This window comes from Macaca fascicularis, chromosome 10, assembly GCF_037993035.2.
Source record: "Macaca fascicularis isolate 582-1 chromosome 10, T2T-MFA8v1.1".
Lineage (NCBI taxonomy): Eukaryota > Metazoa > Chordata > Mammalia > Primates > Cercopithecidae > Macaca > Macaca fascicularis.
This window is the reverse complement of record NC_088384.1, coordinates 12248144-12260494: the sequence shown is the minus strand read 5'-3', so window position 1 is coordinate 12260494 and position 12351 is coordinate 12248144. Positions and strand designations below refer to the sequence as shown.

The 12351-nt window shown below is 49.1% G+C and overlaps 1 protein-coding gene across 3 annotated transcripts in view; it reads left to right on the top strand.

Moving 5' to 3' along the window:
* Positions 1 to 413: 413 nt before the first annotated feature.
* The window catches only part of TAB1 (TGF-beta activated kinase 1 (MAP3K7) binding protein 1), a 35622-nt gene continuing 23684 nt past the window's right edge, over positions 414 to 12351 (top strand). For all 3 annotated transcript variants that reach the window (XR_012418715.1, XM_005567236.4, XM_074003722.1), the window contains exon 1: positions 414 to 469. Coding sequence is in view for 1 of the 3 variants with exons in the window: in XM_005567236.4 (XP_005567293.1) it covers positions 437 to 469 (33 nt within the window). In the remaining 2 variants the exon portion in view is untranslated. The remainder of the gene's footprint in view (positions 470 to 12351) is intronic.

Here is a 12351-nt window from a genome sequence, read left to right as displayed (position 1 = left end):
AGACCAGCCTGGCCAACATGGCGAAAACCCGTCTCTACTAAAAATACAAAATTATCCGGGCGTGGTGGCTCATGCCTGTAGTCCCAGCTACTCGGGAGGCTGAGGCAGGAGAATCGCTTGAGGCCGGGAGGCAGAGGTTGCAGGGAGCTGTGATCGCGCCACTGCACTCCAGCCTGCGTGACAGAGTGAGACCCTATCTCAAAAACTAAAAAATAAAGATGAGCGAGGAGCAATCCACCCCGGGGAAAAACAAAAAACCGTTCAAGAGCGCGCCTGCGCACACGGTCCGCTACGGCCCCATCCCTCTTCGGCCGTGGGGTGGCGCTAGGCGCATGCTCCCCGGCAGCGCGGTCATCCTCGACTCCTTCGGGCCGCTCTAGCCGCCCCACTCGTTGCTCTGCGGGGAGGCGGGCGCGCCTGCAGGGGTTCCTCCAAGATGGCGGCGCAGAGGAGGAGCCTGCTGCAGAGTGTGAGGAACTGGCCCGCTCTCCGGGCTTGGGGTTGGGAGTCTGGGCGTGGGGGGCTGTCGGGTGCAGGAACGGCTCCTTCTCCGATTTTGGACAGCCGCCCTCTCCGTGGTGGGGTGTGTCAGCCTCCTTCTCCTCTCCTCGGGCTAGCCCCCTCTTTCCCGAGGCCGGGGCGTGTGTGCGCGGCGGGCCCGGCCCCCGGGATCAAAGGAATTGGGGCTGTGGGCTGCTGCTGCTGCTGTCGAGGGCGGGAGCGTGCTGGATCCAGAAAGGAACACGGCGCGCGGCAGCAGAGCTACCCGAGTCTCGAGCCCACTGCGGCACCGAGCAGTCGTGCAATGATAACAGCAGCATCCACTGTGTACCGCTGACAGCATCCCTGGCGTTGTGTTAATTGCTTTACATTTGTCAGTTTCATTTTCGTAGCAGCCCCCTGACATAGGTGCTACTGTTATCCCTCTTTGATAGACGGAGACACAGAGGTGGTCGTTTGCCTAAGGCCACACAAATGGTAAGTATCGAGGCAGGATTAAAAATCAGGCAGTGTGATTCCAGAAACCTCCTTAATCCCTGGACTGTACTAAAGGAATGACCAGTGGTGACTGTCACTGGGTTCTGGTCCTGGCTCTAACTGACTGTGTCTCCCTCAGCCTCAGTTTCCTTCTCCTAAGGCGAGAGCGCTGAGTGGAAGAATTGTCTTCAGACTCATCCCTATCCCCGGTCTGGACCCTCATGGGTTTGGCGCTGTCTTCCAGGCCCTGCGTCCTCTGACGCGCATGTGAACATAGATTCACACGCTTCTTGGCACCATGGCCGACTCTGACCTACCAGGGTAGGGTGCCGGCCTCCTGGGTCCTCCCTGTTCATGGCACTGTGTTGGAATTGCCTATGGACTTGTCTGCCTCCTGTACTAGAAAAAGTAAACTTAAAAACAGGGACCTGTGATTTGTTTACCGCTGTGTCTCTAATACCTACCACCATGTGCTGGGCACTCAATAAATACTTGTGAAAGGATGAGTAACGTTTGTAGCCAGGTCCAGTGCTTGCCCTTGGCTTCAGAGAAGTGAGCAGACATTGGCTCAGGGATAACCTGGAAGCAGAGCCTTGAAATTATTCTCCCAGCAGCACAGTTCCCAGGCCTCCCCAGTGGGGATTGCTGTCTTCCCCTCCACATCTTTGCTGCCCCTTTATTTTATTACTACTGGGCAGGTCTGTCTTGTTACTGAGTTGGCATTGACTTTAGACAGCTGGCCCTCTGCTTTGTAAGTTCCCGGAGGACAAAGTCCCTGTATAAATGTCCCCACTGTAGTTAGTGTTTGGGAAACGCTAGTTGGATTGTGACATTGGGAGGGAAAATGGTAAATGGTGCAGGCTGAGTTGGCTTGCTGAGAAGAGAGCAGACACCTGGGTCATGTGGCTGCCAGCTTCTCCCCTTCCTAGATGTGATGGAACCGAAGGGAATTGTATTAGTCAGAAGGCCAGCTCTACTAGCCCCAGAATGTGTTTCTCCAGGTGGTGGTGGCCTTTTTTAAAGAAAGAATAGTTAGCTTTAAACACATTGCATCTTGGTGCAAGGCAAAGGGATGGCAGGGATGTCCTCAGAAGGCCCCTCCACCCTCATGATGATCAGAACATCCCTTCTCACAGGGTGTACGGATGTCCAGGTGATGTGTAGGGCTTGCTGATGTCACATCCACTGTCTCAAGTCTGGGGAGAGCAGCTCAGCTCAGACACCTGCATTCAGAGATGCCTGTGAGGGCTGCTGCTCTGTGGCTGCTGGGCAAAGATGAATGAGGCATGTTGCCCACCCTCACTGCATTTGCAGACCAGCTTGGGAGAAGGAGCATATGCCACTGGTACAATACCTGGGGCACTGTCGTGTTGTCGTAGACCTGTGTCAAGAGCCCTGGGTGGACAGCAGAGAATTTTAAAGGCTTTAAAGGATGATAGGAGTTTACCAGGCAGAGGAGAGGAGGGCCATTCCAGGAGGACATGTGTGTGTGTTTTTATTTTTGTTTTTCTTCCTAGAGATGGCATTTCACCATGTTGCCCAGGCTGGTCTAGACTCCTGGGTGCAAGCAATCCTCCTGCCTTGGCCTCCCAAAGTGCTGGGATTCCAGGCGTGAGCCACCGCATCTGGCTAAGGACAGGTGTTTAAATATGTGTGCATGTGTTTGTTAAGCTTTTCACAAGTTAAATACAATTAGTATTACAAGTCTATGTATTGAGGGGCTGCAGAGTGGCCTAATTTGTCTGGGTCACTGGGGTTCGCAGGAATGGCATTTGCAAGGGTATACTGGGACCACTTGGTAGATCACTTGGTGGAGCATCATCGCAGGCACTGTGGTACCTTAAAAGGTCTTTGGAAGCAAAAAACTTTTTTGTGGGGGTGTGGAGGAGACAGGATCTCACTCTGTCAGCCAGACTGGAGTGAAGTGGTGTGATCTCGGCTCACTGCAACCTCTGCTTCCTAGGTTCAAGTGATTCTTGTGCCTCAGCCTCCCAAGTAGCTGGGATTACAGGTGTGCACCACCACACCAGCTAACTTTTGTATTTTTAGTAGAGATACGGTTTCACCACATTGCCTAGGCTGGTCTTGAACTCCTGGCTCAAGCAATCTGCCCTCTTGGGCCTCCCAAAGTGCTAGGATTACAGGTGTGAGCCACTGTGCCTGGCCACAAAGAGGTTCTAAGGAAAGCTTGATGTGTTCAAAAAGACCTAGACCTTTCAGTCGGATAAAACAGTATTAGTCTCATACTGGCTTCGGGCAAATCACTTTATGTCCCTGAGCCTTAGTTTCTCCAAACCAAGAGGACTCTGGGGAGTATTGTTGGTGTTAAAGGAACTGACACGTTCCACTACTAACCTGGCTTGGTTGCCAGCTAACCAGAAACTTCTACCTTCAGTGCTGCCATGAGTGAATGTCTGCTGTTCATTCCCTTAAATGTCCCTGAGCACTCACTATGTGCTAGGCACCCTGCAGGTGCAGGAGACACCGCCTTTGTGGAGCTGATGGTCTAGTAAAGGGCACAGACAGTGAGCACTGAACAGATACAGATCATCTGTGATATTGTAATATCCACACTACAGCATCAGGTGGTGCTGTGAGGAGCAGTCTGGATTCACACACAGAATGCTGGGGGTGCCATTTTGGACAGGGTGGTAAGGGAAGACTTCTCTACATTTGATGAGATGAAAAGGGGGAAATGGGGGCAGCGTTCCTGCCCAAGGGAGCAGAGATGCAAAGGCTGCTGTTTCAGTAGCCTCAGGGGTGCTGGTGCAGCTGGGTGGAGTGCTTTGGGGGAGCATGGGAGTAGCTGAGGTCTGAGGAAGCCGGGGGCCATGCTGGGCTTCACAGGTCCTGATGTGGCCTCTGGATTCCATTCTTCATGTGATGCGAAGCTTTCCTGGGGAGCAGGTTGACTAGGGACCTGATGTGATGTGACTTATCATTGGAGAAAAATCCCTCTTTGTTTTTTTTTTTTTTGTGGCAGAGTCTCGCTCTGTTGCCCCAGCTGTAGTGCAGTGGTGCAATCTCAGCTCCCTGCAAGCTCCGCCTCCTGGATTCACGCCATTCTTCTGCCTCAACCTCCTGAGTAGCTGGGACTACAGGCGCCTGCCACCACACCCAGCTAACTTTCTGTATTTATTTTTTTTTTTTTTTAGTACAGACGGGGTTTCACCGTGATAGCCAGGATGGTCTTGATCTTCTGACCTCGTGATCCGCCCACCTCGGCCTCCCAAAGTGCTGGGATTACAGGCATGAGCCACCGCACCCCGCCGAAAAATCCTTCTTTTGAGTTTGAATGGTTAGCCTGGGACCTCGTAAGAGACTCCTAGAGTCATCCAGGTGTGAGAAGGTGGCTTGGCCATGGGCATGGCAGAGGAATGGTGGGAAGTGTCAGATTCCAGTTGTGTTTTGGAGGAAGAGGTGACGTGATTTGCTGATGGATTGAATGTGAGGTGCATAACAGAAGAAGAAGAGTCAAAAAGGACTCTTAAGGTTTTGGTTTAAACAACAGTGGTGCCATTTATTAGGTGAGGGAGCCCTGGAAGAGGGGCACCCTGGGGCGGGGGGAATCAAGAGTTTGATTTTGCCTGTACTGTTACTTAATTATAAAAAAGAAAATCAGGCTAGGCATGGTGGCTCATGCCCGGAATCCCAGCCCTTTGGGAGGCTGAGGCAGGAGGATCACTTGAGGCCAGGAGTTCCAGATAAGCTTGGGTAACATAGTGAGATTCCATCTTTAAAAAAAAAAATACTGGGGCATGGTGGTATGTGCCTGTAGTACTTAGAAGACTGAATGGGGTGATTGCCTGAGCCCAGAAGTTTGAGGTTGCAGTGAGGCTATGATCCCCTCACTGCACTCCAGACTGGGTAACACAACAAGACCCTGTTTCAAAAAAAAAAAGAAAGTAAGCTTAAAATCAATTTTTTAAACTTCGACATGTCCTGAGCAATTATATCTGAAATCACAGGGGCTAGCTGCGTAATTTATCTGAAGGATGTTAAAATAAATACATAGCCACTAAAATAAAAAGGTCCATGAGGGCAGCACCTATACCCATTGCGTACACCCAGCTGCTGCCCTAGCACATTGGAAGTGGCCACAATTATTATTAGCCCCTTTAAGAATGAATGAGGAGCTCTTTAGGATGACGACATGGAGAACCTTCAATGAAAACTGGTGGAAGAAATGGGGGCCAGGAGTGGAGCTGGTCTCAGAGAAGTGGGTCATCCGGAAGGTTAGAGGTGGTGGGGGCATTGGGGCCTTGGAAGCTTTTTGGAGAGAAAGGTCTGTTGCTCCCCTGTTCCGAGCCGTCTTCCTGAGAATGTGAGTCTCCCTTTCTTTTTTTTTTTTTTGAGACGGAGTCTCGCTCTGTCACCCAGGCTGGAGTGCAGTGGCCGGATCTCAGTTCACTGCAAGCTCCGCCTCCCAGATTTACGCCATTCTCCTGTCTCAGCCTCCAGAGTAGCTGGGACTACAGGCGCCCGCCACCTCGCCCGGCTAGTTTTTTGTATTTTTTGGTAGAGATGGGGTTTCACCGTGTTAGCCAGGATGGTCTCGATCTCCTGACCTTATGATCCGCCCGTCTTGGCCTCTCAAAGTGCTGGGATTACAGGCTTGAGCCACCACGCCCGGTCGAGTCTCCCTTTCTGAGCTTCCTTTTTGCTTCTAAGGAATTTGGGTGCTTTCACCACAAAAACACTTGGTCTTTTCATACCGTAATTTGATATTCAAGCTGTGGCCTGAGCTTGGAACCATTCTTTGTCCATTTCTGCTGCCCAGGACTTTGAGATGAGGCTGTGTGGGTACTTGATGAACTATTACGTGGCATGGACACATACGTACATGAGGAGTGAATGCTTACATCACGTACAGGGTGTTTGTCAAGGTCTTGATGGGTTAAATACCGTTGGATCACTGTAGAAGCTTTTCATACCAAAACATGAATTTTGGAAACTCCTTCATAAAATCAAGTTGAAATTAGGTCTTTTGAAACAGACTTCTTACCGTATTTTTGTGAAATTTCTCATGAGCAGTTCATTTCTCAGACGTGGAACAGTTCAGTCCTGTGTTCACTGTTGTGTGTGTTGCAGTGGCTCCGCGATGAGGCTGTGCTGAGTGAGAGACGCCCCCTTCTCAGTTGCTCGCAGACTCTTGCTCCCTGCGCTCCAGCGCCACTCACGGCTGGTGCTGGCAGGCCTGGCATTTGGGGGCGTGGGAGAAAGTATGCATCAGTGTGTGCAGGGGTGGAGGGGTGGGTGGTTTGTGTGAATAGAAAGTACATGACCTTTCTGAAAATTGTTCAGAAATGTGAAGGAAGGAAGCGAGAGACTTGGCAATCCTGTAGGCTTTAATGGAATCAGCAATGGACGCTCGGTGTGGCTAATCCTCGATGGAGATGGAAAGAAATGGGAGAACACGATTCAAGCCCACTCAGCTGCAGCAGCGTGAGTCTGCTGGGGAACACAGAGAAGACCAGATCCTCTCACTCCCACACTGGCAGAACCTCCTGAGGTTCTCCGGCCACTGTAGTGAATCAGTATCTGGTGAGCGCCTGAATTACGTGAGAAACTGCGTATGTGTCATTGGATCTAAGACACTGATATTTTAAGGACACATCAATGTTTTGTATATTGCTCAGAAAGAGAACTCACAGCTAATTAACTTGTAACATACCAACTCCAGAGATGTTAACATGTGGAAAATGTAGGTCTTCAAATCAGTGAAATAAGGTAATCTAATTAATAATACCAGGCTATAGCACAAGGGTTGCCATAGGGCCACGTGGTGAATGGCCAGTAAGTGGGGCACCCAGCATGCACAGCGGGGCCACTGGGATGGGTTTCTCAGGGGAGGGCCCCATGGTCTTGGGCAGCATTTTCCCAGTGGCTGGGACATACAGCGAGGTGATTTGTGGCAGCAAACAAAACTGATCTTACAAATTGAGAAGACTGTGCTTTTCCGTTCTCTCTCAGACTTTCTAATGATATCAAGAAAAAAAAGAAAACTTGGTTTGATCCTAGTATGTCCCTCACCGTCTTTCTGATACTTGCTGATCCACCCCCAGTCCCATTGTTAAACATAGTGTAGGGCTCCGGCAATATAGCTAGCAATAGGTTCAGCTAAAAGTGAATAACCTTGTTTTGTTTTTTATTATCGTCTAGATGTGGCAAGTAATACTGGTTTTCCACCTATAATACTGGAAAAGTTTACATTCAAAATGAAATCAACTGGGTGTGGTGGTGTACCTGTAGTCCTAGCTACTCGAGAGGCTGAGGCAGGAGGATAGCTGATGTCTAGGATTTCAAGGCTGCAATGAGCTGTGATTGTGCCACTATACTTCAGCCTGGGTGACAGAGCGAGACCATGTCTCTTAAAAAAAAAAAAGAAAGAAAGAAAAGAAATCATTTGAGTGAAAGATAATTTCTTGAAGATGGTGAGTGGATGATTGAGGTTTGGGAATCATGTACCTCTGGCCCTAGTTGGATTTGAGCAGGGCCTTTGGGGTAGATAGGACTTAAACAGATAGAAAAGGGCAGGCTTTGCCTTACCATGGGTACTTTTACATACGCTCTTTGGGTAATTTTTTTCTTACTCTTTGTTTCTTTATTTTTTTAAATTTATTTTTTACTTTTTATTTTTGAGACGGAGTCTCGCTCTGTCGCCCAGGCTAGAGTGCAGTGGCGCAATCTCAGCTCACTGCAATCTCCACCTCCCGGGTTCACGCCATTCTCCTGCCTCAGCCTCCCGAGTAGCTGGGACTACAGGCGCCCACCACCACGCCAAGCTAATTTTTAGTAGAGACAGGGTTTCACTGTGGTAGTCAGGATGGTCTCAATCTCTTGACCTCATGATCCGCCCACCTCTGCCTCCCAAAGTGCTGGGATTACACGTGTGAGCCACCACACCCGAAGGGCCTTCTCTCTTTCTTTTTTTTTTTTTTTTTTTTTTTTTTTTGTTGAGACAGAGTCTCGCTTTGTCGCCCAGACTGGAGTGCAGTGGCCGGATCTCAGCTCACTGCAAGCTCCGCCTCCCGGGTTCACGCCATTCTCCTGCCTCAGCCTCCCGAGTAGCTGGGACTACAGACGCCCGCCACCTCGCCCGGCTAGGTTTTCGTATTTTTTAGTAGAGACGGGGTTTCACCGTGTTAGCCAGGATGGTCTCGATCTCCTGACCCTGTGATCCGCCCGTCTCGGCCTCCCAAAGTGCTGGGATTACAGGCTTGAGCCACCGCGCCCGGCCCTCTCTTTCTTTTTATAGAAGGCCATGACACATTGACTAGAAACTTAATGTTTAAAGAGTACCAAAGTACTACTCAGGAGGGTGAGACAGAAGAATCGCTTGAACCTGGGAGGCGGAGGTTGTAGTGAGCCGAGATCACTCCACTGCACTCTAGCCTGGGCAACAAGAGTGAAACTCCAACTCAAAAAAAAAAAGTACGAAACCAAAGTCAAATAAATAGAACTTTGGTTTTTGTTTGTTTGTTTGGGTTTGTTTGTTTGTTTCTTTGCTTTTGAGACAGAGTCTCACTCTGTTGCTGAGGCTAGAGTGCAGTGACATGGTCTCGGCTCACTGCAACCTCTGCCTCCCGGGTTCGAGCAGTTCTGCCTCAGCCTTCCAAGTAACTGGGACTACAGGTGCCTGCCACCATGCCCGGCTAATTTTTGTATTTTTAGTAGAGCCGGGGTTTCACTGTGTTGGTCAGGCTGGTCTCGAACTCCTGACCTCAAATGATCTACCCACCTCAGCCTCCCAGAGTGCTGGGATTACAGGCGTGAGCCACCACGCCCAGCCTATAAATAGAACTTTGAACAAGGTAAAATAACAAGGTGCATATATAGAAATAGTCGGTTTGTTTTAAAGTGTGTGCTTGTCTCTGTGACTTTACCTCTGGGGTCAACAGTTTCTTTATTTGAGGCCCCCAAAATATTTATTTGGCCTTTCAGGTAAGTCAAATGTTTGGTGGAGGTTTTATTTCACTTCTGTGGTGTTTGGTCTTGCCAGTATGGTTAGCTTCTCATGCTTTTTGTTCTGGTCACAGTTTTTTAGAGATCGTTTGGAACCGTGTGTAGAAGGCCTTGTCTGTACAAGATACACAGCTGAGTGAGATTGTCAGTCTGTCAAAGGGCAAAATTCAAAACTATCCACAGTCTAGAAGGCTGGGATGAATGCATTAATATATAATTCGACTGATACAAATTTAGATTTAAAACAACCTTCTATAGTGGTTTGGGGGAGACAGACATGGTAGAAACTCACAGGAAAAGGACCTTGTTATTTTACATAGAGGCTGGATTCTCATCTTCTCTTGGGTATATGAAAGCTGTTGATTTGCATACTTTGATTTTCTATCCTGCTGCCTAACTGATTTCTTTTACTGTTTGTGTTAGTTTTTCATTGATTCTTTAGGGTTGCCAGGCGTACTGTCCTATCAGCTGCGAATAGAAATGACTTCTTTCCCGATTTTTATGCTCTCATTCTTTACTCTAACTGCCTGGGCTAACACCTCCAGTTCCGTGTGAAGTAATGGAGTGGGCAGCCTTGCTATGGCCCTAATCTTTCTTTTGTTGTTGTTTTGTTTTGAGAGGGAGTCTCACTCTGTCGTCCGGCTGGAGTGCTGTGGCGCGATCTCGGCTCACTGCAAGCTCTGCCTCCTGGATTCACGCCATTCTCCTGCCTCAGCCTCCAGAGTAGCTGGGACTACAGGCACCTGCCACCTCACCCAGCTAATTTGTTATATTTTTAGTAGAGACGGGGTTTCACTGTGTTAGCCAGGATGGTCTCAATCTCTTGACCTCGTGATCCGCCCACCTCGGCCTCTCAAAGTGCTGGGATTACAGGTGTAAGCCACCGCACCCAGCCCTGTGACCCTGACCTTTTTTTTTTTTTTTTTTTTGAGACGGAGTCTCGCTCTGTCGCCCAGGCTGGAGTGCAGTGGCCAGATCTCAGCTCACTGCAAGCTCCGCCTCCCGGGTTCACGCCATTCTCCTGCCTCAGCCTCCCGAGTAGCTGGGACTACAGGCGCCCGCCACCTCGCCCGGCTAGTTTTTTGTATTTTTTAGTAGAGACGGGGTTTCACCATGTTAGCCAGGATAGGTCTCGATCTCCTGACCTCGTGATCCACCCGTCTCGACCTCCCAAAATGCTGGGATTACAGGCTTGAGCCACCGCGCCCGGCCCCTTTTTTTTTTTTGAGACAGTCTTGCGCTGTTGTCCAAGCTGGAGTGCAGTGGCATGATCTCGGCTCACTGCAAGCTCTGTCTCCCGGGTTCACGCCATTCTCCTGCCTCAGCCTCCAGAATAGCTGGGACTACAGGCGTCCGCCACCACGCCCGGCTAATTTTTTGTATTTTCAGTAGAGACAGAGTTTCACCATGTTAGCCAGGATGGTGATCTCCTGACCTCGCGATCCACCCGCCTCGGCCTCCCACAGTGCTGGGATTACAGGCGTGAGCCACCGCGCCCAGCCGGCCCTGATCTTAATGAAGTGTTCCGCACTGAGTAAGATGCCAGCATTAGGGCTGAAGTATACATAGAGTAGTATGTTCAGAAAGGAGCCATCAGTTTCTGTTTTCTGGAGTGTTTTTACCAAGAATGGACCAAGGCTCCTTAGATAAACAATAGCACTGGTGCCTATACCTATTGACCCAAACACCATTTGCCAGTTCATAAAATAATAAATTCCCGAAATATTACTGCCTCAACATTATGAAAATCAGATTTCCTAAAAAAGTACTTAGTAGTGTTGAAATATCTAGACACTATTCACAGGTACTTAGTGAACAAGGCACTTGCTCAGTAGATTGACTGCCGTCAGACACGCAGGTTTTCTCATTTGGGAAAGTTTATTATTCCCACATCAGCCAAATACAGCACAGCATACAGTGGTCAGTAGATCATCAGCTTACTCCTGGTCTCCTGTTGTGAAATGCTCTTAGATGAATTGTTCTTGTGCCATGACACACCAACGTGGCAAGTTCCTCAGTTGCCTGTTTGAGCTTGTTTCTTTCTTTACTTGTGGAAGACAATTTCACTGGCCTTTTTTTTTTTTTTTTTTTTTTGAGACAGTCTTGCTCTGTCATCCAGGCTGGAGTGTGGTGGCACGCACGATCTCGGCTGTCTGCAACCTCCACCTCCTGGGTTCAAGCGATTCTTCTGCCTCAGCCTTCCAAGTAGTTGAGACTACAGGCGCTTACCACCATGCCTGGCTGATTTTTGTATTTTTAGTAGAGACAGGGTTTCACCATATTGGCCAGGCTGGTCTTGAACTCCTGACCTGGTGATCCACCCACCTTGGCCTCCCAGAGTGCTGGGATTAGAGGAGTGAGCCACCGTGCCCGGCCTCACTGGCCTTTTTTAATAGTGTGTGTCTAATGTGGAACGGACCCATAATTTGCTTGGTGATATTTATTTTTTTGCTGCAAAGTGTGGATTTTTTTAGAAAGATTCAAGTCCTTGGAAGCCCGTGTCTGTCCCTTATGGGAGTTAGATACTGGCAGAGGAGGTAACTGTGATTGCAGCATCGAAGACAGGTTTTGCGTTGTGGCAACACATTTGTGTTAGTATTATTCATCTCACATGAGAGGATGAGTTCATTCCATCTTAATCTCATTTTTTTTTTTTTTTTTTTTTTTTTTGAGACGGAGTCTGGCTCTGTCGCCCAGGCTGGAGTGCAGTGGCGCAATCTCGGCTCACTGAAAGCTCCGCCTCCCGTGTTCACGCCATTCTCCTGCCTCAGCCTCCTGAGTAGCTGGGACTACAGGCGCCCGCCACCGCGCCCGGCTAATTTTTTTTTGTATTTTTAGTAGAGACGGGGTTTCACCGTGGTCTCGATCTCCTGACCTTGTGATCCGCCCGCCTCAGCCTCCGAAAGTGCTGGAATTACAGGCGTGAGCCACCGCGCCCGGCCCTTAATCTCATTTTTAATCACAGGGCTCTAGAAAATAGAAATGTCTTTTCCTCCCATGCTTTAAAACACCTGTGGCACTTTGGGGTGCTAAATATTGACTTCTTTGGCCATCTTTTCAGGAGGAAGACATGGGATACTCCTGACTGGGGAGATGCTTTTGTACTTCTGCTTAACCTCATATTTAATTTCATTCCAGCTGGTGGCGGGAGACAGACTAGAAAAGGAGCTACCTTTGGAAGTATATTTGCCTGGTTATAGGAGACTTTTGTGAGTTGGCTGGAAATGGAAATATACTAAGCAGATCTAAGACATAGGGAATAATTGGCAACATATCAGTTACCTGAAGAATAATTAATTCACTGGTTATTAATCATTACCATGGCCCAGAGGCCTTGCACTGCCCTCCCACCCAGGCACATACGTGCATACGTATTTGCAAACATGGCATGGAGCCTCTTTTCCCCTG